This window comes from Trichoplusia ni, chromosome 13, assembly GCF_003590095.1.
Source record: "Trichoplusia ni isolate ovarian cell line Hi5 chromosome 13, tn1, whole genome shotgun sequence".
NCBI classification, from domain to species: Eukaryota; Metazoa; Arthropoda; class Insecta; order Lepidoptera; family Noctuidae; genus Trichoplusia; species Trichoplusia ni.
In genome coordinates this window covers 2,795,897-2,822,437 of record NC_039490.1, presented here as the reverse complement: position 1 = coordinate 2,822,437, position 26,541 = coordinate 2,795,897, and the positions used below count along the sequence as shown (strand labels likewise).

At 34.6% G+C, this 26,541-nt stretch overlaps 3 protein-coding genes across 3 annotated transcripts; 2 read left to right on the top strand and 1 right to left on the bottom strand.

Moving 5' to 3' along the window:
- Positions 1-857: 857 nt before the first annotated feature.
- LOC113500047 (probable cytochrome P450 301a1, mitochondrial) lies at positions 858-19,304 on the bottom strand. Its single transcript, XM_026880707.1, has 8 exons — positions 18,254-19,304; positions 4,420-4,613; positions 3,477-3,678; positions 3,160-3,322; positions 2,510-2,679; positions 2,016-2,094; positions 1,562-1,759; positions 858-1,271 (listed from the first exon to the last, which is right to left on the bottom strand). Exons 1-8 carry the CDS (start codon positions 18,727-18,729, stop codon positions 1,164-1,166), a joined length of 1,590 nt encoding a protein of 529 aa, XP_026736508.1. The 5' UTR covers positions 18,730-19,304; the 3' UTR covers positions 858-1,163.
- A 509-nt stretch (positions 19,305-19,813) lies between these two features.
- On the top strand, positions 19,814-23,632 carry LOC113500172. The gene is made up of 4 exons (XM_026880876.1): positions 19,814-19,996; positions 21,842-22,219; positions 22,498-22,548; positions 22,638-23,632. Exons 2-4 carry the CDS (start codon positions 21,947-21,949, stop codon positions 22,914-22,916), a joined length of 603 nt encoding a protein of 200 aa, XP_026736677.1. The 5' UTR covers positions 19,814-19,996; positions 21,842-21,946; the 3' UTR covers positions 22,917-23,632.
- Positions 23,633-25,043: 1,411 nt separating this feature from the next.
- Positions 25,044-26,398, top strand: LOC113500201. The gene is made up of 3 exons (XM_026880910.1): positions 25,044-25,546; positions 26,071-26,169; positions 26,360-26,398. The coding sequence occupies exons 1-3, from the start codon at positions 25,271-25,273 to the stop codon at positions 26,396-26,398; spliced, it is 414 nt and encodes a 137-aa protein (XP_026736711.1). The 5' UTR covers positions 25,044-25,270.
- The last annotated feature ends 143 nt before the right edge of the window (positions 26,399-26,541 follow it).

The following is a 26,541-nucleotide window of genomic DNA, read 5'->3' as shown; positions in this document are numbered from 1 at the left end:
ATTCTTGATACTTATGGCTTACGATACAATGATGCGTACATTTTCTTCAGAGACAAATATAACCAAGCGTTTAAGTTTTACCCTCAGCTATGTATTTGCAAGCTTTTATTAGATTTTTTTGCCTGAGCCTTTGTCTGTAATAAACTCTTGTAAAATATTGTCAAATTTTTCAATTGAGATATAATTTTTCATGGATATTTGTAAATGTATGTTGCATGACAATGCATTATTAGCATGACGTGGACCTGATAAAAGCTATAAAGCTGCACTTCAATATTGGGCTTAATTTTAATTTGTGTATACCAGTGACCATTGCTTTGAATGTATTTAAATACTTACTTCGATTTTTTTTTTGTCGTATAAATCTGGTTTTGTGTGATCAGAGTATATGTACAGTGTACACTGACCAATATTTTCATTCTCCATCAAAATCACTGCTTCAGAAAATACCAAGGCAAAATACGGCTAAAAATACTATCAGCGCCTACACCTAGTGAATTTTCTATGCCCATTACCAGTAACCATTGTTTGTCGAACAACAAATAAGAAACTAAACCAGGGAGAAACTCCAATATTGTGGTGAACAAACCGCATTACTTTCTGTCATACAATAACGAGACTGTTTCGTGTGAGAAAGTTTCTTACAATCACTCATTATGGGGAACACTGTTGCGTAATATGGATTATTGCGTTCTTTCAGTCATGCTCTTGTACACTGACAGTCAAGTTCTCATAAGAATGGTTTTTGATCCTAAAAATGGGATCCAATTTTTTTTATATTGCACTCTACCCGTGCTATACCCGGCACAGTACACCAACCTTTGCCAAGAAGCATGGATGAACAATAAAACAAACACTTAAAAATTATATTGTTTATTTACATCTTAATTAACAATATCATAGAAATATAACCTAACTATCATGTACCAAAAACACCTGTAAGAAACAAGATATACCTCTTAACCTCTCCTTATATTAAATGTTAAATAGGGTAGATATATCTTAAATGATCATTTACACGATTCGAAAAATATGCAAATTGCTATACATTACTGGCGATTGTATTTCACTTTTGATAACAAACCTGTGTGACTGCGCAATGTATTGCAATTTCTCGATATTTCTTGCCTCGTAAGAATGAAGCTTAGATGTCGCATTGTAAATTATCGCTCTATCATGCGCAAGCGCAGAGGGCCGTCCGGCGCGTACATGAAAGTAACAGCGTAGTCGAGTGGCTCGTGGTGGTATTCCAAGCGATATCGGCGGATTAACTGCAATTAAAAATCAAAGATTAAAATTAAGATGGTTAGAGGGCAAGTATAATAGTGAAATACAAGCCATTGAACCATCTGATATCAGACAAAGAGTTACGCCTCTACATGGCTTTTTAAGTAACAATAGAGCCTTGCAGGGCTAATGTATAATATGTAACTACATATATTACATAATTGACTATGTCCCGTAAAACACCACAGTTCTAAACTCAGAATCATTTTCATTGATCTTGATTCAGAAGAAGTATTTCTAGAAGCGAAGAATGGAAATCCTACATCCACCATACCTTAGCTAAAAGAATTTGTATTTCTAAGTCAGCGAATCTCCTTCCAAGGCATATCCTGGCTCCGAAACCGTATGGGAGCGAGGCGAAGGGATGCAGACGGCCATCACTCTCCAGCCACCTCTCCGGTTTGAACTCCTCAGGGTCGGAGACGAACTGCGCCATGTTGCCGGTCACAATAGTGGGGAATACCACTTGAACCTGGAAAGATGGGGTGATGACAATGATATGATATATCAATATGAAGAATGATGGTTGCTGAAGAAAGTTTCTATATTTTACTTCAGTAAAATAAACTATGCCAGTTAAATCCCATTCCCATGAATTACCATAATTTATAGTTTTTCAGACCAAGAGGATAAGTTCTACAGCAGAGAAAACATCTATAATTCTAACAAAAGTAAACCAAGCTAAAAAAATAGCATAAAGTCTAGCAGTAGAAAAGTAAAATACTTACACCTTTGGGGATGTGATAACCGCAGATGACATCATCTTCTTGAAGTGTTCTACCGTTGCCGATAACCGTAGAATACATTCTAGAACAAAAAGTAATTTTTAGGAAATTAAATATATTTGAACAAGTCTAGGACATAAAGATCAACCACCACGTTTTGAAGTAGTATTATTTGATTCTGAAAGCGTGGAAACGCAATACACAGCGTAGAGCGGAATCTATCTTCTACACCATCAATAATATTACTTTAAGACGTGGCTGAAAGCTCCCAGCAGATCCATATCTGTTTTAAGGATTTTCGGAGATACTATTCGATAACTATTACGAGTAACACGGATAGTACGGACATTAGCTTATAAATACGGATAATTATTCTTATCTAGACAGTACTCTTAAATTGCTAGGCAAAATCGTCCCTCTTCACCATGACTCTACTATACGAGGGATGAAATTGAGATTACTAATCTCATTTTTTTCCAAAAATCATTATATTTTACCTAAACACTTCTCTAACGAAAGCCTTGGTATAATGCAGTTTATCCAAGTCAGCATAGGTAATGGGTTTGCTTGGATCTGGTAACACTCTTCTGATCTCTTCCGCCATCTTCTCTTGCTGTTTTAGCCTTGTTGCTGTTTGATACAGGATCGAACATACCGCCATTGATATCTGGAAGAATATTGTCGTAATTTAAGTTAATTCTAACATCAGTTTAAGGTCAGGTAGAGACGGTGATTTGTCCTCGACAAAAATTGGACCTACTTAGTCCTAAACTACGGGAAATGCAAGGGTAGTTAAAATATGTTTGATTTAGAGTGGCAGAAATAGGACGAAGACGTGTAATTAATGTTCTGGTGTTCTATTGTACGAATAAAATTGAGCTTTAATATTTTTGCACAGGTAAAATATAATGCCCAGAAGCGTTTTCGAAAGTCTTGCTTTGAATAGTAACTGCTGATATTGAAGATACGTTCTATTTCAGTAGATCTTTTACATCAAGAACAAGGGTTCCTTTGAAAAACTTGTCTCATATGTAATTCAGGCAATGCTTCTTTCTTATTATAAGCCAGGAAAATTTGCTCTTCGTACTTAACCATTCCAAAATCATTATAACACCTTTATGAATTTTAAGGGTTTATACCAACTTACCGTATCAATTCCAACCAAAATAAGATCGAGCGCCATAATTGTAGCGATCTTTGGATCCCCCTCACTCCTAAGGACTCGCTCCAGGAGAGAAAGATCATTTTCAGAGGTCACCTTCTTAGTCTTTAATCGCTCTAAAGCCTCGTTTATGTAACGACTGCAAAGCCTGTAAAATTAATTATCCATCGTAAACTTGAAGTCAAAGTAAAATTTAAAATTTTACTCTCCATCATTCCAAAAAATGAAGAAGCGAAGGTCGTTTTTTTTGTTTCGGGATTCAGTTTTCAAGGGTCATTTAAATAACAGCAAATACAACTTACTCCACAAAGAAGTTCATATTGTTCACGTATTTGGTCCACAGTGGGGTGGGTATGTATCTCCAGTAAGGAGCCTTAAGTTCCAAAACAGCAACATTTCTTAGAGCGAACTTTGCAGCATCGATGATACGTTGGGGTTCTGAATTGGCGTTCAGGTCTGATGAAAGACAACCCAGCCTAACGTCGAGAGCAACGCGGCCGATGCCTGTAATTGATAACAGATGGCGTCGTTAATGTTGTTTGATGAGCTCGATAGATGGAGCTACCAGTATCATTTCTACGATTGTTACAATACAATTCTATGAATAACGCCAAAATTTTTGGAAATTACATTTTGTTTCAATAAATCACGTGTCTTTGACCTATAGTTCCTATCATTTTGAATGTTTTCTATTCACGATAATGATTGTAGTCGGTCGGTGAGTAAAAGTAGCTTCAGAGGTCAATCAATAGAAAATACAATATTATATTTTATTACCTGTGTACATAGTATGATTAATTACTTTCTCTTGACCTGATCGTCTATAATATTAGAAATCGTTACTTAGCTTTGCTTTATAAGACATTAATATTTTTCGAAATCCATAAGCCTACGACCATAACAAGCCGAAAAAGGAAAAGAAGGTTCTACCCTTATTCATATGGGTAGAAACTAGAAAGCTAATGTCGGCATCAGTTTATTATGTATAGTCCTGCTTATAATCTCCTATCTGTTTTTGAACCTTGTGTTGAAACACGAGTTTCGCATACACCTTTTCACTACTCTTGACTTCTTAAGGCTCCAGACAGACGGACTGCATTTCAGCAGCGGATGCAGTTCTGTTGCAGTCGTGTCAACTGCATTCGAACTGCAAATTTGTAGTTGGATTTCAATTGAAATGCGGTCCATCTGTTTAGACCCTAAGCCAGTCTTACTTTACAAAACAAAAGAGTATAAAGAACTTACACTCAAGCGACCATCGATGGATATCATTATCGAACTCGTGCGGTAGATCGCCATTTTCATCTCGTGCGTCCTCCATATACTTGATAAAATCTTCCGTGACCATTTCTATGGGAGCGACGTATTTCTTCACTGTTTGAGGCTGAAGGATCGGGCGCTGGACCTTGGAGCGAAAGCGACGCCATTGCTCGCCGTGACTGCAATGGAAAAAATATGGCGAGCCTTCGTGAAATATGACAATATTTTAGATAAAAAAGTACAGGATACGGGAGTAAGACTGAGCTGAAGTTAGATGATTCGATTCGATTAATATCCAAAAAAGGGAAAATTCGCATCAACGAAAATTTTACCTGAGGTATCGGTTTAATAGTTTTGTAAGTGATAGATTCACTTGATCAGCTTTTTCGTGTTAAGTGGCTACATTTATTTAACTACTTACTGGCTACTTTTCTTCATGGAAGTGCTTGATACATTATTGTTTGCTTTAATGTTCATGTTCAATAATTAAACATTTTGATTTGTTTCGCAAGAAGTTCTGTGTTTCTAATTGATTGTACTTTATAAAGTAGTAAAAATCATAAATATTTTATTTGACAGGCAGCACACGTTAATAATGTGTAATTTTAAGTGGCAGTAGAAAAACTTCGAAAAATAATTACTTATTTATACAGCTCTTAAAATATAAAGTACCAGTCATATTCAGAAACATTAAAAGTAATTAGTAATTGCATGCCTAATGTACTTCAATGAAGATATTGTGACAGGTACGATATATTTTAATAATAAATGATAACATCTTCCTTATTTTTATTTAAAATGAATTATGTATTAGTTATGAACAACTGAACATAAATTCTTCATCATTTTTTGCCGATGTGTGGAAATTTTATCTTTTGCTATGTCCCAGCAAACGTTATTTTGCCATAGAAATTAGTTCTAGGGAACAAAAAAAAGTACTGAGACTATGAAATAGATGTCCGATTCTCAGACCTAACCAATATGCACAGAACACCTCATGAGAATCAGTTGAGCCATTTCGGAAGAAATCAATTACGTACCAACACCGTGACACAAGAATTTCATATATCCGATAAACAAATTAATATTTAGGCTGCAGCTGGCAACATTCTACTATGTAGCATAAACCTAAGATTACAATAATAGTAATGGGAAACTTAGAGTATTTCATTTGTCAAAAGCTATCTCTAAACCTCGTAAAGTTCTCGTTACAACGTTTGCTTACATAAGTAAACATGCAAGCAACATGCCAACTGCCTACGACACCTCGTCCAGAGCACACCCATATATGCCGAGTTGTATAAACATGCTAATGGTTGATGAACTAACTGACTGTAACTATTAACGGGATACTTATTTTGCATAAGACATGTCATTTGATAGAAAGTGACGGTTAAAATGGAACGAAAGATCTACTACAGTCATTGCAGTTGTGGGAACAGCAGGTTGGCTCCCCGCGTAGGACAAGTGTTTGTGTGATCGACGAATGCTTGTCCTGAGTCTGGGTGTCCTTGTGCATGTGAGTTGAATGTTTGTGAAGCCCGCGCGGCACAATGATTCAATTCAGCAGTACAGGAGTCGTTATTAAAAAAAAAAAGGTTTTAATCTTGGGGTGGTGGTAGAAACTTGATTTAGTTTCGGTCAGCAGTAACCGATAAAAGTTGATTCTCATTATTGTTATTCTACTTTTATCTGCTATTAAATATTCTATTTGGAGCGATGATAAATAAAGTTGAAGGATATGTTTAATTCATTATCTACTCAAGTAATTCAGGTTGGCGTGCGCTAATAGATAATTAACCTGTACAAAGGTAATTACTTTATAATAGATGCGCAAACGATGCCAGATACATCAGAAAATAATCAGAAATGTTTATAAGGTAAGGTTTGTAAGGTAAAGATATCAAATAAAGTGTATATTCTTCTGCTAACTATATGAATATGTATTTTGGTTGTTGTTTTTTTTTTGCTTTTCGCCAAATATAAAGTTTATTTCTTGTATCGCAGAGGGTTTAACAAACATTCATGTCACGGGCACAAAGATACCCTGAATCATAACCAACATTCTTGGATCACAAACATTCTTGTACCTACGCGAGGATCGAACCCGCAATACATCGCTCAATGTGATTTTGCCGTGGTGACCTACATCTGTATATCACTTGGCTAACCGCGCTGTCAATATGTTTTCATGTGTGCAGTGATGTGTTGTCATGTTCTTGTCACAGATTTTTTACCTTAATCAAAACATGGCAGTGTTCTTAAATTTAATAACCTAAATACTTCAAAAACAGTAATTTCAAATTGTTATATTCGTTTATTTCTTCCTCTGTATAATCGTAATAAACGTATATTCTCCACAAGTAACCATTGGGATAATTTCAATATGACAGCATAGCTGTGAAGAAATCGCCTATGGAATAAAAATGTCCGCTCAACAACACGATCAGAGATTCCTTCGTGAGAATATGTACGGAATATAAACGCGAGTGTTCTAAATATTACCAGCACATGCATATCATCCATTGCTAGTTTTGTTTGCGTACTTCTCGTAAAGTTGGTACTGAACCGTCAAAGTATGTTCTCCTATTGCAAATTTCGCTTTGAGATGTAAGGAAAGAGATTGTTTGTATTGGTTACTATTGTCACACTATTGTTACTAGTTACTATTGACTTTCGTCTTTTGTTTCTAAGTAAGGTGTGTATAATATATTTTGAAAAACATAACCGACTGCAAAAAAAAAAAACTATAGATAGGTACTGGGCCAAACTTGAAATTGTATGTTACTTCATGGTAGCTATTTTACGTCAAACGAAAGAAAGTATCACCAAAATTGGTTTGTCCAAACCGAAGTTCAGGTCGCAAAAATGAATCGACAGATAGAGAACTTCCTCCTTTTCGAAGTGAGTTGAAAATGTTTTGCAATAGGTAGATATATCTATTACCTAGTAATTTATGTTGATAGTATGCTTGTAATTTGCTCCATTAATTCGATATCTTATCTGAAGCATCTACTACGATCTCTTAATGTAAGACAGCAGTTTTAAGAGAGAAATGCCATTCTACGCCGTATAGCACTATCTCGCTTCCTCAATTGTAGCTGAGGTGTAATTTTAAGAGGTAGTGTTAGCTACTGGATGTTATCTATGTTAATTATACCAAAGAGTTGCTGTACCGTAACGAAACTTTTTACCTCATCCTTGTTATTGGCTTAATTCTCAGTCATTAAGTCGATTGATTCGACTAACTGAAGTCCGATAAAGCAAAAAAAAATGTCTGACACAAAAGTGTTTAAATAAAAACCGGAGTCAGATTCCAATACTGATGCCATGATGTTACCTATACGGTACCATCAAGTTAGATAAAGATAAACAAATCGGCTGAGTACCCACCCTCAAATTTATTTATACCCACCAAGAAATTCATGACCATAACAACCGTTACTTAACATCAATCAACCTTTGTTTTTAGTTAGAGCCCCACCAGAAGTATGTCCTCAATGAGAATTTAAACTGTCCAGCTACCACGGTTTATTAGATAAAGCCTGGTGACGAACTGACTCCTAGACAAACTGACAGCGGAGCCTCCATTTTTACGTTTTGGGTATATATAGAAACCTAAAAAGACTTGATACATTTAGTCCAAACATGTCTATGCTACACAAGTTGATCAAGGCCACCTAGATTAGTCTGACCCAAACGGTACATTTTTGACTTTCTCATTTGCTGAACTGATTCAAAACACTAGAGCTATTAACATATAAACGGATACAGACAGATTGTCTACCAGTAAAAAATGTTGCTGGAAATTATACATCGGAAAATCTTGTTTAAGGAGTTTTTATGTAGCTACTAAAAAAGGAAAATTGGGCTAAAAACTATCCTATGTGTTAACTATCTGTGTAGATCTGTTCAGTGTGTTTTGCGTGAAAGAGTAACAAACATCCATACATACAAAACGTTTCCGAGTTCATTGATATCTGCTATCTGATACGCTTGAGCGATCGTATAGGGGAAAATGTATTCTTCCTTACTCTTTCTAACGGCATCTGTCATTAGCTCAGCCGGCACCGCCCGTTTGAACAACTATCTCTAGCGAATTCATGTTTCTACAATCGTGAACGTTAACAAAATAATGCGAATTTATGGAAATGATATTTCGTTTCGATAAATCTAGAGATCCTGACTGTTAAATACCGAAAACCTTGCCCTGCCGGAAAGCCAACCACGACCATTTTTTATTTAGCAGTATATTTATAAGTTCTGTAGTACGCCTAATACGAGTATTGCTTAGTTTGAGGCTAGATAGCTTTGTGTGAAGGTTGTGGAAGAAAATTGAGAAAAGAAAAGTAAAAACTTTTCACTTTTGTTTAAATGTATTTAATCTGAAATCGTTGCTGGTCGTCATCCTCTTTTTCCTTAACTACATAAAAAAGCAAGAACGTGTTCTGATGCAAAACAAACACTGTTATAAGTATATATTAAAGCATGGTGTTTACACATCATTATACTAAGGATGTTTGTCTGTTTGCACAGCTCTGTATCTATAGCCTCTCAAGTCGTACACGCCCAACAAAGATCATCATACTTCTATTTAAACTTGAACTGTGGATGTCATTGACAAGTATGAGGACTCAGATTGAAATCATGTATAAATGCAACTTTGTCATTTTAAAACTAAATTTCAGTATTCTGTAAAAAAAACATGTGTTTAATACGTTTTGGTTTATGAACAAGCCGTTTATGTCTGTACCTTTTCGAGCTAGTGTGTCGTTAAGAGAGCAAGTAGCAAACAATTTTGCTCCCTTTAAAAGTCCAATCTAGCAGTTGTATTCATTAAACATGCATTGTTGGAAAAGATAATTAATAATACTCCAACAACGAAATAAGAAGTCTCCTTCTTTACAATTTTGCCCACAGACCAATAATAACAATTTTAAAGGTTTTGCTCTCTTAAAATCACTAATAAAACTTATTTTCATCAACACAAATATTTTTATACTCTGTATCTAACGTTTCTCTCAAGTAAGTATGTCTACAAACAGTTAATAATCTCGCAACCGGTATAGCTCTCCGACTAACCGACTTATTTAGTTCCACAAGTTCCACCAGTTTCGCAAATGGCGAATAAAGTACATAGAGGCGATTATATCTCGTCATCACACCGACATTTCATAAATGCCAGAGCTAAAATAAGTATACTGAACTAGCTGTTTCCCGTGGCTTATCACGCTACAAATCGAAAATGATGTCACAGGAACGCAAGTTCGGGTTATAAATTATCCATGTAACAAGTTTCGTCTAAATCCGTTTAGTGGTTTTTGCGCGAAAGAGCAACAAACATCCAAACATACAATGTTTCACGTTTATAATATTATGAGGACTAGAATTATAAACGTCAGGTAGGTATATCAAAATATTCTTGTATAGGTTCTCTCTTGTGATGTTTATTTCTCTATTGTGATGTTTAATTGTTTATTTGTGTTACCTTTCTCAGTAATGAAACTACTGCTCTATATTTTTAGCTCGGATATTCTTGCACGTCTTTAAATAATGTCAAGTGAGCAAGACGTTTGATATTGGTGCTACACGACGAGATTAGCTCCTCATCATAGAAACAAATATACTTATATACCTATATATATCTGAAGGATATATGTAAAAGTAGATTAGGTAGATTAGTGGTAATTTTTGTTTAGGTGTTTATAAATTTCTGACCATCGCGCATCGTTTGATTTCTGATGTCAACAATGTTCACAATTCGCTATCACTATATTAATAAGAATGTAAAATTAAAAAAAAAAACATTTTCTGTATATAGAATGAATCATCACTTGTACATATCTCTTTTTTAAGAACACTGGTGTCCATTCGTACAACAACTTTTTTCTAAAACATTATTTGCTTAAACCAACTAAACTCCTACGGATCCAAGTGGCCCAATATAGAGGATCGTGGCAATATTTGGAGGAGGCAATTCCCCAGCCGTGGAACACAGTAGGCTAAGTAAAATCAAAACCATACCTGTTCCTTACTGTTGATCTTAGTCATAATCACGTCATTTGCAGTCTATGTACTAAGGACTCCAAGGTCCTAAGGTCCTACTAAATATGCATAAGCCGTTCTGTAAACGTCTCAGCAAGCGTTGCTATCTCAATAGCTTGCTACACATTGCGCATTCGTAAACAGTACTGTTCCTAGTATTTTCCCTGGCTGATACATTTTGCTATAAATAGGTCTGAGACAAACGTTGACTTGTGTGAAGTATCCGTCATAGAACATAACCTCAAAGCATTTCTTGAAGATTGAGGAAACTACTTTTACGGATTTTATCGCGGTTTAATGTTTAATTTTAGTTCCCTAAACCGCGATAAAACATACACCCGCGATACAACATTCGCGTAAACCTAAGAAGCCACTATTTCTTTTAAGAGTTTTAGTTCAAGTAAAAAAAATCGTAGCGTTTTTGCTTTTTATTTTAGAACTGTCTTGGGTGTTTCTCCCTACTTGTTTGTTATAAACTGTTAAGATGTAAGCTATGTAATATGGCGATACTGGTTTTAACTGATACCAGTCTCTACATTATGTAAAACTTTAACACTGTATTTTTATTTTCCGATCATAAGAAAAACATTTATTTTTCTTTTTTTGCTTTTGTTTTGACTATCTTTTTCTAGACGCTCTCTTTTTTTGGCTTCTGAAGGAATTGCAACTTCTTAAAGATATACTTATTGTTTGTCTCGTTATCGACGCATAGCTAAATAGTATATAATTGCATAAAAAAGTCTGGAATTTACAGTCTTACAATTTGCATTATTACCAGTGTCATAGTGTTTTCCCAAACCTACGTAAATATCATATTTGTGTCCTATTCGTTTGTTTATTCTTGCACTTATTTACTTGCTAATGCACCATTATAAGGTATCTACCTACCACTACAATGGATAAACATTGTACTTAATAAAGTGTTTCGATTTATACAGTTTAAAAATCTCAACATAATCTCTGCATGTTAGACCTGTGTTCCCGTGCGTTTTAAAAGGACCGAGTCTCTTCCTATGAATTTATCTCGTGTCACGGTCTAAAATGCTGAGGCCATGTTGAGATTTTATCTATAACAGAAACTCTTTTATTACAATGTGTATATGCTGTAGGGGCACCTTTTAACGGAGCTCCACCAAGTAAATAGGTGTCGCTACAAATAACTGTAGATAATAATATAATAATAATAATATCCTGGGACAACTCACACACGGTTATCTGATCCCAAGCTAAGCAGAGCTTGTGTTATGGTAACCAGACAACTGATAAACTTACTTATTTATTTCTAAATACATACATATTATAGATAAATTACACCCAGACACAGAACAAATGATCATATTCAACGCACAACATTTGTCTTGGGCGGGAATCGAACCCACGACCACCGGTATAGCAGTCAGGGTCACTAACCACTAGACCAACAGGCCCGTCAGATTTATATTAAAATAAAAAATTAACAAATACGTTTCTTTGCAATGGCACCAGTAAAGACATATCCGGACAATTAAAAGACGCATCTTTGCAAACGATCAGAATGTAAAGGTTTATTTTGAAATATAATAACGGTTTGTTGCAAACATTTTACAATTAAGCGCAGTAGTTAATGTCATTATTGTAACAATTTAATTTCTAGTATGGTCAGCGGTATAAGTTATAAACAATGAGATTTTCTGAAAAACTTAGCTTTATAATTAAGAAGAAACATTACAAGATAGACTAGACTCTTAAATACAGTTAAAACTCTACCAATTTTCGTTACGTCGCTAAAAACAATCTGACATTTGTGTTTTGATTCGTTCTGGGTTGATAACTTTCAAACCGGTAGAGGTCTCCACGCCAAACTTACTAGAGCAACGTGACACGGGTTCAATCCCAGCGTAGGACACGTATTTAAGCGATCCACAAATGCTTGTTCTAGGTGTACCTAGGTGTCTTTGTACACGTGACTTAAAATTTGTGAAACATTTAAGTCTGTACAAAGAAACATTTACTGTTCGAGTATTTTTTTTAACAATCTTAATATTGTATTTCATTCAAGTTGGTGCTATTGAATGGCAAAAACTTATATTCCAGTAAAAGATTTTATTAGGTTTCATTCAATGGCACCAACTTAACTTGCAAAAATATTATGCACCTCAATTTTTACGTACAACTTAATGGCATTTTCTCGTCAACCTGTACTTGTTTCACAACTTGTGTAGATGACTTCCGTGGTCTGTTTTGGGCATATGTCATTACCGTGCGCATCACGTTCCGGTGCGCCTGCGCAGGCGGCTTTCGCCTCGCCCCGTTTGTCAAGTGGGCCAAGTATCACTCGACCACTGATCATGACTGTTATGCTTCTGTTCATGTAGATATATATATATAGAGAGTATGTCGATATTTTGCAACACATTCGTCTCTAGATAAGTTACATATCGCCGTCTTCTCCTAGTCACAAGTTAAAGTCACTTCAAGTGTCAAAAAGGAAATGTCAGTTACATTTGATGTTTTCTCTTAGTGTTTAACATCGCTTTGTAACTTTTTCTTGGTTAAAAGTTTGTATGTTTGTTTGAACGCGCTAATCTCAGGAAATACTGGTTCGAATTGAAAAATTCTTTTTGTATTGAATAGACCATTTATGGAGGAGGGCTATAGGCTATAAAACATCACGCTGCGACTAAAAGGAGCGAAGATACAATGGAAAATGTGGAAAAATCGGCATAAATTCTAACCACGTGGACGAAGTCGCGGGCAACAGCTAGTATTGAGATAATTTCTAATCAATGGAAAAATGATTTTAGTAGCCAAAAAGAAAAGTACGATCGTATAAAAGTTTCTTAAGATTACTAATTTCTACCGAATCACAATGACAAAACAATGATTTTACCCATTTTCACCTAACTCAGTTTTCCACTGCAAAAAAATCCACTGATTCATTCAATAATTCACGTCGTGCTAAATCATTCAACATTAATGGATCGACAAATATCGGTCGCTTGACACAGAATGACGTTGCCATACATAATAGGAGTTTCGTAAATAGACTTGAATAAATACATCAGAATATGTGTGTCAGTGTGTGTAGAGGTAGATTAGCACATGGTATAAAACCGTACTTCATAATTATCCCACGATTTTTGGATCGAAATTGTAAGAGATTACGAGGTAAATAGATGCGTAATTATACATGAAGGCATTCAAATTCGTTGATTTTCGTAAAATTTTAAACAGGGTTCGGGAAATTTGGAATGTTTAAATAATGTTAAGATTTGCCTAATGAAAAGTTATGTTTCAACCTTGATTTTATCGTATTCGTTCAGTACTGTCCTCCCAGTCATAAACTACGACTTTTGCCCTTGTAAAAGTATAAAAGCGCACTAATCAGCGAAGTGCGGTGCCTCTCTTCCACACGGCCCTTGCCTCCAGATTTCCGTATTGTTAAAAGGTCATAAAATATTGCATCGGGAATTACGACTTCGGATTTCCGTCATTAACCAAAACGAAGATTAATTTTAGCATTTTACCCATATGCAAAAGGCCATATTCAAGGGTAATAGTGAAAATGTCATCTGTAATTGTTCTACTGGATAATTTCTTTTAAGCAACGAAGGGTTCAAGGCGGGGCAGCTTTCGTATATCCAAGACCAAAACCGGTCGATGCAAGTTCTCTGCATGCGATACTTATTCCTTGAACTATGTTCACCTGATCGGAGCCAAATTACGAACTCAAACAGTTGAAACACGATAAATATTGGGATTTTGATTGAGTGTTTGACTATCATCAGCAGCTCGGTTTTGCCTTATCTGGATTCCGTTATGCAGTCGTTTCTTTAAGGTCTTAAAAGAAATGTAGTGTGCAAACAGGATTATGAAGCATTTATTATTTTTAGCCTTAGTTAAATTAAACTTTCCCAATTAAATTACGGTTACATAGTGGTTTCTTAGGTTTACGCGAATGTTAGACATTGAAATGATACTACTTTTACGGATTTTATCGCGGTTTAATTTTTGATTTTAGTTCCCGACGTTTCGACACCTTTGCAGGTATCATGGTCACGGGCAGACTGTCCGTCTGTCCGTGACCAAAAATTAAACCGCGATAAAATCCGTAAAAGTAGTTTCATTTCAATAAATTACGGTTTCTATTTCATTCCATTTGGTACTCTGGAACTCCACACTAGCGCTAATTCGTACATTGGTACAAGTTAGAACTAACCAGTAACTACACTCGATTGACAGCTAACGTGGCTGATAATATTCGATCTTGGTTAGGTCCAATAGCACCGAATCAAATAAAAGCAGAAAAATCATCATCTGTGGAGACCTTAACAATACAAAATTAATGACAATGTTAAAATTAATCACACTCAGATGACAAATGTGAAAAGGTCATTGTGTCATTTGTCATTACTTAGTTCAATTTGTCTATCATGAGAATGACACAGCAGAAACGTGTTACACAACACCTTGACCTTCGTACCTAAGTGCTAAACACTGAACAAGTCTTACTGTGCTAAGTATGAATTGTTAACAATTTTAGCACTAGACCAGGTGATAAATATCTAGAAATAGTATTATGTATTCATTGTTGCGGTAAAACAAACGGTATTCCCATTGACAGCGATTTTAAATACGTAACTTATTGAGTTTGTAATGTTAAAGAATTTTGTTAATGAAATTGTCAAAAATAAGTTATATATAAGTTATGATTTATACCTGCCTCATTATTTTCACAATTTCCATTGTATCTTAGCTCCTATTAGTCGCAGCGTGATGGTTTATAGCCTAAAGCCTTACTCGATGAATGGTCTATACAACACAAAACAGAATTTTTCAATTTGGACCAGTAGTGCCTGAGATTAGCGCGTTCAAACAAACAAACAAACTCTTCAGCTTTATATATTAGTATAGATTTAGCCCCAACAGTTACTCAACAAACCTAAGGTTCTATCATAACCAGTAACCGCGAGTATCATCTAAATACATACTATTACGTGATAATATAAGTAATTTACAAAACTTAATATTTACTTCATCTTTCCTCTAAACAATTAATGTCATTTTACGTTTTTCCCAAACTTATGAGTCGCATTTCAAATAACTAACTAGTTACCTAGTGTCATATATCTCATGCCGGTAGTAAAACGTTAGTTCAGTATTTTTCTTCTGAAAATAAATGGAAATATAAAAAAAAAAACCTAAAAAGTTGTCATTATTCATGTCATGGCAAAAATTTAATGTTAGGATGTTACCAGAAATAAAGATGTCGAAACAAATGTTTGCTTTAGTTCTTGATGTTCGAAATAATTATACTTATTTCAACTTTTTTTAATATTAAAACTAATTGTTGTAAAAATACAAATTAGTTGTGAACTTAAATCACATAAAAAACGTTCAAGTGCGAGTCGGATTGGCGACGGAGAAGGTTTTGTACAAAAACGATAAAGAAAATCTTTTTTTATTTAGTCCGTGCTAACCGTTGATTTTTTTTCGTTGGGATAGAGGCAACAGAATAATATAAATTTAATGTAAAAATTATTATGAAACCCTTTCTCAATTATTTTCAGTGCATCTACCATTTTTTTATCTCTGGATCACCCTAAGAGAATGCCTATGGCATTAAGTCCGCCTCTGTACAGATTGTGCATAAAGGATAAATAAATAAATAAATTAAATAAACCCTAAAAACGACAATTCACTTACAGTACTTAAACATCGAAGCTACTATTAACCAAAGTAAAGGCCGTTCTCAAACGGTTGTCAAGCACCTAGGCATATTAGTTTACTTAACCTTGATTCTGTTAACACTTCAGTCACTCAAGCTAAGGGCGTCATATTCAAATCAAGTTTATTGTTAGACTAATTTAAATTAATATGACGGTGTCCAAACACCCTAATGAGGTTTCTAAGAATGGAGGCAGGTTGCATTTCTCCGAGTGGGAATGTTGTTCTGGGCCCCAATTCTGCTATTTAAAATGGCCGATGAATGAATGAAATTTGGCTTAAAATGCCAATTTGCGTTTTATCTTAAGGATTTTCCTACACAATAATTAAAAATTCAGTGTGGGACGCTAAACTCAGGGTCAATACAATTAGGTTCCAATTATTGTATTGGCAAAATGCTTAAGAGAATAGGAATAATTTCAAATTTAATTCAATTGCCATTCATTCATCGGCCATTGTAAAATGGCAGAATCGGGGCCCTGAACGCTTAAATGTATTGAATTGACAAGTCGGAATAACGAACCTTACGAAAACCAATATAAATGCTTGAACCATGAATCGTAAATTAAGTGCAATGTCGTTGACAGCAGTAATTTGCTAATTATGCAATTATAAGCGATTAGCTTAGTTTAAACTGTAAGTGATTATCTTTAACCAAACTTAGATGTTTAATGTTATTTTGCCTAATTGATGGAATATAAATCAAAATGCACAACTACGATAGGTACTCCAAATTCAAACTTGAGAAAAAAAAATAGAGCACGGACGCGTGAATTTAGAAATCGAATACGATTTGAATTTTAAGTTTAAGTTCACTCTTAATAGCCAGTAATGCTCTCGTGACTTCATTATTTTAATCTGTGCTCAAACGGTTACAAGGATTTATAATAATTGCTCATCAAGAACTTTATCTTGTGTAAGATGAACATCGGTATGTAGGTACAGTCTAACTTTAAACAATATTAAATCTTTGATTTTCATGGAGTCTTCATTCTAAGGCGTTAAGGTTGTATTTCGTCTGTCAATTTGAATACTTGAATGTGTTCAATTACATATATTTTATGCTTGTACATAAATATTGCTTCTGCAGATGCGCAGTAATTTTCATTTCAAAAGGGTTATGTGTGAAGGCATAATGAAGGTTAGGTTAACTCTTGGTAGAGACCCGCATAATAGACTAGGTTTATTTATGACTTAGAAATTCTTCTATCGTGCCTTTAGTTATATACCGTTAAGTTTTGGGTTTGATAATGGAGTAGGAACTACAGTATATAGGTATGTGTAGAGAACGCGTAATGGGATAAAAACTCCTTAACAGAATTAAAGGAAAAATTGGACAGATAAACATTTTGTATTAATAGCCCATTGTCAATATTAGTTATGTGGAAATAATTTATGTAGAATTCATGATACACTTTTCAATAATAATTTAACAGTTTTTCTTTTTGTTTGCTAACTAAAAGTAAACTGTCAAAGTTATAATCCTATAGTTCTAGTACGTGTAACACAAAAAGCTCATATTTTAATAACGGAAAAACCCACACGACACCTCATTATATGAGACAATGAGATTTTCAAACAAAATTACAAAATAGTCGAATGCAGTGATTATATTGCGAAACAATTTTCTACCTTGAATTGAAGTACCACGTTTACCTTGGTTATTATTTCAAAACTTATGTATTGCTTCACAAAAATTAATGCAAAGAATACTACAACGGTATAAAGTAAAAATATTTTTTCGTAAGGCTGTATTCTAATTTCCCATCGCCTTCGAACTTTTTTATGTCAAGTTTTTAAGAAGTGAAAGTTTAAACATTCCGTTCGTTAACGGCACTCCGTCTCGTTTTCTTAATTCAAATTTAGTCATATATGGTTTTGTGAGCCTGGCACCTAAATACTTCAACTTTTAATTTTAAAAAGCTTTGCGGAAACTTTAGGCCTGTCATATTTATGAGTATTTTTTCTAACAACACTACAAAAGATTGAAAACAGCCTAATATGCGTAAAATGAGGTCAAATACCAGCGCAGATATTTAAAAAATAACTAGATATGTATGGTACTTACACTCCAACTACCCCAGGTAGTTCACCAAAGAAGTCCTTCCTCACTTCAGACTTATATTTGACGAGGCAAGGCATAGCAGGTCGGAACGGAGTCGGCCCTTCCCGTCTGTACATCCGTTCGATCTCGTCCGCATCGTAAACAAACAACAGATCCGGTCTTCCTATCAGCCCACCTAAACGCACAATCCTTCCATATCTGTCCAGAAAATGTTGTGTCACTTTAGCGAATTCCGAAATATCGAATTGCCCGATAATGGGGACCATGCGCCACGTATTCCCCAAAATCGGGATCGGTTTGGGTCCGGGCACTTCGGAGTAAGGTTTCGCATTTGCGAAAATTTCCTCATTAAGTTCGGCTGTTGGTGCGATTTGTGATTGTTGCCGTTTTGAAAAAGGGCACCCGGTGCTGGAGTGGCGCGCGTTTTTTGCTACGAACGGTTGCGTGTAGGCCGCGAACGTGCGCAGTGATCGACCCATGGCGGTTAAGGCCGCAACTACGACTGAGCTCGATCGAGATCCCAGGGTGTACCGTTGCGCGGGAGTCACCACTCACTACGTTACTCACAGCACACGATGATTTACTGCCGTTCTCTTTTATCAATCAACAATTATAGCACGAGTAGGTACGATTGAAAATAGTGCAGTGTTATTTACGGCTTTGTCTTCTTTAGTTTTTTTTTTTGTTAAAGACCGTTTTAAGTGGTCTTTAAACTCTACATTCGAAGAAAAATATAACTAACTGTTTCTCGTTATGTACTACATAATAATTGTTAGTTCATAAATAATTTTAGCCTTTGTTCGTAGGTCGTGCGTGCAGGTAGTAGGTATGTTAAACAGCTGTTTCTAGCTGTAGTAGTTTATAAGAATTATTGTCATACAGTAAGGTATGTAATACTAGCTGTTGTTTTCGGATTCGCCCGCATGGATGTTAGTTATAGCTGTAAAGCCCTTCTTTAACGAATTTGGATAAAATGTGTTAATCAAAGGTTTCAGCTACCTCCGTACCATTTCATCGGTCCAGCCGTTTGGGCGTAAAAGTTAACTTTTATAGATTTTGTGTACGTTTTCTATAATTTTATTTTTATTATAAGAATCTACTCAAATCACTAAATATATTATGTGTCAATTGAATACAATGGTTACAAAATATACAAGTAAACAAATCTAACTTATTAAGTTAAATAACATCCGTGAACTTGTTTTGCAATTATTAAAATTTAAAAGACGCGTAAAAAAAATATTTTGATTCTCCTTTTAAATTGAAGGGGAAATTTGAAATGTATATCCGTTAGGATTAATCTAACTTGTTACATTTCATTCGAACACGTTTTAATGGTTTACGTAAAAAAAAATATTAAAAAAAAATAACATGAACGCCAGCAGGACTTTGAATTACTTAAAAGCTTGTCGTTTTTTCTTTCACTCGTGCATGGGATTCATAAGACCATGACTTTTTTCCCGACACTTTATTCCTCTTTAGCGTATCGTTAATATACGCGAAAAGAATAAGATATTTTGCGAATAAAACTTTTTTGAATTGGCAACATATCCACACTTATCACTGTCAAAGTGAATATCTGTCAGTGTCAAACAGTTTTTATTTTGTTATTGTTTGAATCTGAATGTAGTTGTAGTATGTTATAGTATGTATAGAAATGGGAATTCACCGGGACGCATGCGTTAAATTACAATCGATATTCGAGGTTCGGCTGGCTAACACAGTTGGAGCGTCGTCAAGCTTTTAGTAAGTAGCAATCTATTTTATCCATCGTATTTTTAGGCGCGTTTTGTTTATTTGTTTTTGTATTGTTTGTTATCGTGTTTGTGATTCAAACTAACTGGTAAGTACTGAGTACTACCTTGATTTATGCGACAGACGCCTTGCAATAATGGCTGCTGACGCCTTTCGCCTCATCACAATGTCTCCCACACTTTAACGTATACCTCAATCCGACTCCAATCCTTAGATATTACAGTAACCAATTCTTTTTCGTCCTTTACGGCAATTAAGACCCAAACAAACACTTTTAACAAAACACAAATAGCCTATTTAATAGAACAACCCAGGATATCTAGACCATCCCTTATAGTGCTGTCTGAACACAATAAAACCAGTGTTGCCCCATTCATTGCAGCTAAGATATTCCCTCCAGCCAGGCTCTTGCCAGCAACTAGCTCATCCTTCCCATTCTCACTATCCAGCCCCCATCATACAGGGACACTATAACATATTCATCATCCCAACATCCACCATCAGAATGTCCAACTCTTCCCGACCCGCCAATGACTGTACCCTTTCCAACTCCTCGTTTTTCCTCTTATTCCACTCCTTAGCAGATTATGTTAACAATAACTTGATACACCCTTCATCCTATAAAATTAGACTTTCTCCAGTCAATTTATACCCCTCAAAAATATTTGTGAGTGAACTAATTAGGGAACTAACTCACTAATTAGATGAAATTATTTTATATATTATTATGTGCTCTGCGATAGCTGTTGCAATGTGCATCCCTGTGTTCATATTTTCATCCTTGATCATTTGGATAAGTCCAAGAAATATAGTTGTTGCTGCTCAACTCCTACCATTTAACTTATTTTTCTTCTTTAAATACTGTTGGGCTATTTTGTTTTCCTTCTATCAAATCTCTCAATCACTCTAAGCTTTGCTGTAAGAGAACCCAACTTTGCGTTAAGCCTTTGTACTTGTTTTTTCCAAGAACATATTGTCCCAGTGTGTATTTATGTGCAATAAAGTATAAAAAAAAATGCTGAGCGTTCCTCTGTAAACCTATCCTTCCCTATGTTTGTCTAAGCGAGTAATGTCCTCTGTGCCTAGACCTTTCCATCATGTCTCACAGTTCCTTGAAAACTCCCTAACTACATTCTTGACTCAGCCGCGGGAATAAGCTTCCCTAGTTCTTGTTATAACAAGTATTTTGCTTATTATCGCTCCTATCCCTACCCAAGTTGATCCGAAAACAACATTCAGATAACCCCAGTTCATCTTCCCCATATTAGTCAGGATATTTTTCTGACACTGACCATGACATTACAGAATCGTAGAAAGCCGTAACCTATTATCCGACTCATAGAGGCATAACCTTATGTGAATATGATTCTCTAAATAAAATTTTCCTCAAATCTTCCTAGCACAATACTTATAAAATGGCCCAAGTCATAAGTAACCTGAGATATAAAATCCTTGCCAGTATGCCATTTTCTTATTCCTTAATTCTCAAATAAGAGGTAAAAAAATTTTTAAATTTGGATAAATTTATGCGTACTAAATATTAATTTTTGACAGTTACTTTACATTATATATTTATATCTATAACTAGCTGTCCCAGCGAACTACGCACCGCCTAAGAGTTGACATAATATTTTTTCAATTTTTTTATATTTTAAACCCGTTTAAACCTTCCCTGGAGTGTTACGAATATTTCAAGACTAATAAGAGCCAAATCGGTTCAGCCGTTCTCGAGTTTTAGCGAGACTAACGAACAGCAATTCATTTTTATATATAAGAAGAAGAAGAAGACAAGATTAGTATTGATATCTACTAACAATTATATTTTTGTTGTTACAGACAGCAACAGATAGGTACCCAGAACCTGTAGTAAAAATTAACAACTGTCAAAATTTCCAACATTTAAAAAAGCTCAAGTTAAGAAATTAACTGAAAACCTTTACAATGGCATTGGATTTGGCTAAAGAGGAAGTTTTTTGGACAAGAGCAATGACTTTAAGACTTGTGAAATTTATAAAAAGTAAACCAACCATTTGGAATCGGAAGCATTCAAAGTACTCATCGATCATGCATAGAGATCAAATTTACAGGCAATTTGCTTTTATATACGGCAATAACAAATTCACAGGAGAAGATGTGAAAGACCAATGGATTCGTATTCGAACGACCTTTGTTGGTCTCATGAAAAGACTCAAAGCAAGTAAAGCTAAAGGAGAGGTACCTACCTATTTTATTTATACAAAATCTATCGACTCATTGAAAATAAGACAGTACTGTTAATTTGAAAAAGATAATCAGAAGAATTCTGTGAAATTCCTAATATGAAAATTAAAATTAAATTCGTCGTTTGACATATCAGATTTCAACTGAATTAGCATTTATTATTGCCATGAAAACACTATGTACCTTGCTGACATATTAAATTATTCAGGCATAAATTGTATTACTCTGAATGCAATTATAATGATTACAGATAGTTTTTATTTCTCTTACAGACCTATAACATCACCTGGTACTTATGGGATGCATGCAGTTTTCTGTACAAGGTAAATACAAAGAACCTGGCAAGCAGAGTATCATCAAGGCATTTATATTATTATTTATTACTAACAAAAAAAATATATTTATGTTACAGAAAGATCCACCCAAAGGAAATGACCGGAAAATCAAGAAAGAGCAAGGAAATGCATCGGATAATGTTGACGCTACATGCCACAATGTAGCTAATGGTTTAGTTAATGCCATACGTGGAACTCAAAATGATGTCTGCTATGGTGATGACACCAAATACAGCAACTTAACAAGATATGTTGCAGGTAAACTCTATCAAATGAGTTCCTATGATGCAGCTCGAATATCGTGTAAAATGCTGGATTTCTTGAATCTTGAGATGAATGAGGTAATATCCATTTAAAAAGTTGAGTCGGATGAGTTTTTGATAATTATTTATTGGTATAGACCGTAGGTCCGTAAATACGGTATACGCTAATATAGTTCTACTATAATCTACCTTAAAATAGGCACTCCATATTTAATCAATTTCATATTAATAACTATACTCATTTCGTACTATTACATTGTTTAGATGTAGAGAGTCATTGATGAACTCATCAATAGAATAATAATCATTTATATGTTTAGAATGTGGACTATTATATAACACAAGAAACAAGGAATTACATTTGCGAACATCCCACCACATTTAGTAAGTAAGTTATCTTGTAGGTCTGTCTTTTTGGAACATATCTTAATAATTACATTTAATAAATCTGGTAATATTGTCTGATACAATTAGGTGTTTATTTTAACAAATTGAGTAACTTCAAAACGTATTGCGAAGGAAAAGCTCGAGAAAAATCGAGAACAGCTTTCAGTTACCTACTTTTAAACATGTGTCATTCTTGGGTTTTGAAAACCCGTTCTTTTAGACAGCAGTTCCCACAAAGTATGACGTTAACTCGCAAGACTGATAATTATATGGAGTCATGGTAAGCCATTAATGTGGTCTTTGAGACTAAGATTTGAAGGACATAGGGAGAAGAGCTAAGCTTTTGAAACTTTGTAATGATTGTAATGCACACTTCCTTGTGTGTTGATGAAATTGCACTTATTTGTTGCATTTCGCATTGAAATATCTAGTGTCAGATAATCTTACTATTGTACTGCTTTATTAGCAAATACGATACTAAGCACATTCAGTAGTAAGTAAGAATAATAAAATCTTCTTCACATTTTTCCAAAAAAAAACATACACACAAACAGACACGTACACGCACACAAACACTCGTCAAAATGATCTCAGAACGTAACTCTAGTATTATTAATTGTAATCTTCTCTAGAATTAACTAAATTATTGTAACCAAAGGCGAAAACACTGACTTCTGTAAAACAGGTTTCAAACCTGGCACAGACGTCAGGGTTTTATATATTTGTATTCTCAATGTATTTCTTTTATTAATAGAATAAAAAAAAAACGTCTTTTTATTTATCCCTGAAACAACGGTCCCAGCACACTGCCTTGTACTAAACTATCTGATGACTCCTATCTCCTGCATACCTTCCGAAAGACACAATTTTTCTTTTTAACCACACTGATGTGTCATGTTATCGTTCCGTTACCTACGGTAAAACGGGGTGAATAGAGTTTCAAGGGGTGAATAGAGAATAGTGTTTTTTAGGGGGTTACATGAATATTTTCTTACATTAAAATGCTTAGACACACTTACTTTATGAAATACTTGTGAGTTTGCGTATAATCTTTATGTTTTGTCTAGTTAAACGTCCAAATTTTAATAAAAACTCTGTTTCTATCCACCCCAAAAAACCCTCTATTCACCCCGTTTTACGGTACTTAGTGTTAATCCTGTAACAGTTTAACTTCCAAGTAACAAAAAAAAAGGTGGGTAGATGGACAATAGTTTTGTATAATTAGGTTAATATAAGTTGGGCTTTTTTGGGTATAGTGGAAGGGAGTGTCAGACTTCTACTGACTAAAATCATTCCTTTGCCCTTCGTGTATCGGAGCCACTGCCACAGTAACCATTTCAAAGAGTTTTGCTGCCCCGGCAGATGTCAGCCCTAATGGGCTCTACAGAGCTTACTGACTTCTCTTTGAGGCGAACTGGAACACAAATGCGCCGTCCGGCACGGGCCTAGCCCTGAACTAGCAGTGAGCTACCCAAGGCGTGCGTAAGAGTTTTCATGATCTTTTGAACTTTGAAGCAAGTAGGTAAAAGAAAAAGAGATGACCTCTGACGATTGAGACATGCTGAAATAGGGTATTTGACAAAAATAAATAAAAATACTTGTATTTTTTTAAAGTATTTCCGGCGGACTAACAATTTAACTTTACTTAATTTAGATTTATTCAATTCGTTAGGGTAAAATTGGTATTCATTTAACTTTAAAAATTGGTCGGTATCTACTAAACGAATATTGATATTAATGTGTTTTGAGTGTAGGTATAAGATTATTTTCTATTGACGAATGCGAAAGCCTATCACAAGTAAACGAGTTTTACTTGTCGATATTATGACAAAAGTGATTTTTATTACGTGTGTCTTTTAAATGGCTCAGTTGAATTAGTTCACCTAAACTTATGATAAGACATGAACTAAAAAAATACGTTTTTAACAATGGCAGTACACTCACTTCAGTCACTGTCAAACTGAGATTGTCGAATTCTGATCCCCGTGTTTATATTGTTTGAATGTAAATAAACAGGTTAACAGTTTTCGCGTAAGAATAAATCTAGCAAAAATCCTACCATGACATTAGATTTTGCAAAAGAGAAAGTTTTTTGGACCAGAAAAATGAATTTAAAATTAGTGAAATTTATGGAACGTAAACCTAATATTTGGAATCCAAAGCATCCAAAATACACATCTGTCGAGCATAGAGATCAAACTTATGCAGAATTTGCGTCTAAATATGGCAACGAATTCACGGGACAGGCAGTAAAAGACCGATGGACGAATATAAGGTCGACATTTGCCAATCACTTAAGAAAACTAAAAGCAAGTCAGGCTAAAGGAGATGGAAAGGTACTTTAATCTATATTATCTATACTTAAAAAAGGAAAACAATCTTTCAGACAATTATCTTGAAAATGAAAACAAATACCTATAAAAAAAAAACAATAAAAATAACCAAAACAAATAAATCTGTATTTAATTTATTCTAATTTTTTTGTAAGATGCTTAAAAAAGAGAAACTTAGATTTAGATTGTTAACTTTTTTAAGTACATACTTTACAATAGAGTATGCATAAATAATTTATAAATAATGGATAGGCAGTCCTCATTTTCAAATGTGAAATAAATTCTGTGTTTAAAGTACCAAAAAAAAAAAGATTTTTCATATTTTAAAACAGGTACTAACATAACTTATTATTCTACCACACATCTACTTCACCATCATCTTCATTATCCACAGCCTTTATCCTCCCACTGCTGAGCATAGGCCTCCCCTTTCTCATGCCAATTTCTATGGTCTATATATTATACAAAAAAAAAATATAAATACATTTATGTAAAATTATTACAGAAAGTTTTGGTATCTGTTACAGGTTTGTAAAATTACCTGGCACTTGTGGGATGCATGTAGGTTTCTACTTACGGTAAATAAAAACAGTCTTACTAATGGGGATACCTCAAGGACAACAAATGTAAGTAACAGTATGTGAACTGAACTTTTATATTTGTGGCTGCTTTTCAATAACATATTGGGAATCATATTGTAATTATATGGACTGTCAATGTTTTATAAATAGTTTATTTTTCTTAAATGAGGTAGGGGCTTTATGTAGTCTGTCTGTATTACAACAGAATTTAAAAACAAAAGTATATCTCTTTCAGAATGATTCACCAAAAGAAGATGATAGCATGCCAAAGTGAGAAACGAATCAAAAATATCTACAAATGAGGTTGATGCTACTTGTCAGAATGTAGCAACAGTATACTAAATGCATTAAGAGGAGTTCAACATGATGTCTTTAATGTTGATGACACTAAATATGGTCAAATAGGTAGATTAGTGG

Coding starts and splice junctions, on each gene's coding strand:
- LOC113500047 (XM_026880707.1), bottom strand. CDS start 18,729: ATGGGTCGATCACTGCGCACGTTCGCGGCCTACACGCAACCGTTCGTA. Junction 2,095..2,509: donor TTCGTTAGAGAAGTGTTTAG/GTAAAATATAAT, acceptor TTTTTGTTCTAG/AATGTATTCTACGGTTATCG. Junction 1,760..2,015: donor GTTATCACATCCCCAAAGGT/GTAAGTATTTTA, acceptor CCATCTTTCCAG/GTTCAAGTGGTATTCCCCAC.
- LOC113500172 (XM_026880876.1), top strand. CDS start 21,947: ATGGCATTGGATTTGGCTAAAGAGGAAGTTTTTTGGACAAGAGCAATG. Junction 22,220..22,497: donor CAAGTAAAGCTAAAGGAGAG/GTACCTACCTAT, acceptor TTTCTCTTACAG/ACCTATAACATCACCTGGTA. Junction 22,549..22,637: donor CATGCAGTTTTCTGTACAAG/GTAAATACAAAG, acceptor TTTATGTTACAG/AAAGATCCACCCAAAGGAAA.
- LOC113500201 (XM_026880910.1), top strand. CDS start 25,271: ATGACATTAGATTTTGCAAAAGAGAAAGTTTTTTGGACCAGAAAAATG. Junction 25,547..26,070: donor AGGCTAAAGGAGATGGAAAG/GTACTTTAATCT, acceptor TATCTGTTACAG/GTTTGTAAAATTACCTGGCA. Junction 26,170..26,359: donor ATACCTCAAGGACAACAAAT/GTAAGTAACAGT, acceptor TATCTCTTTCAG/AATGATTCACCAAAAGAAGA.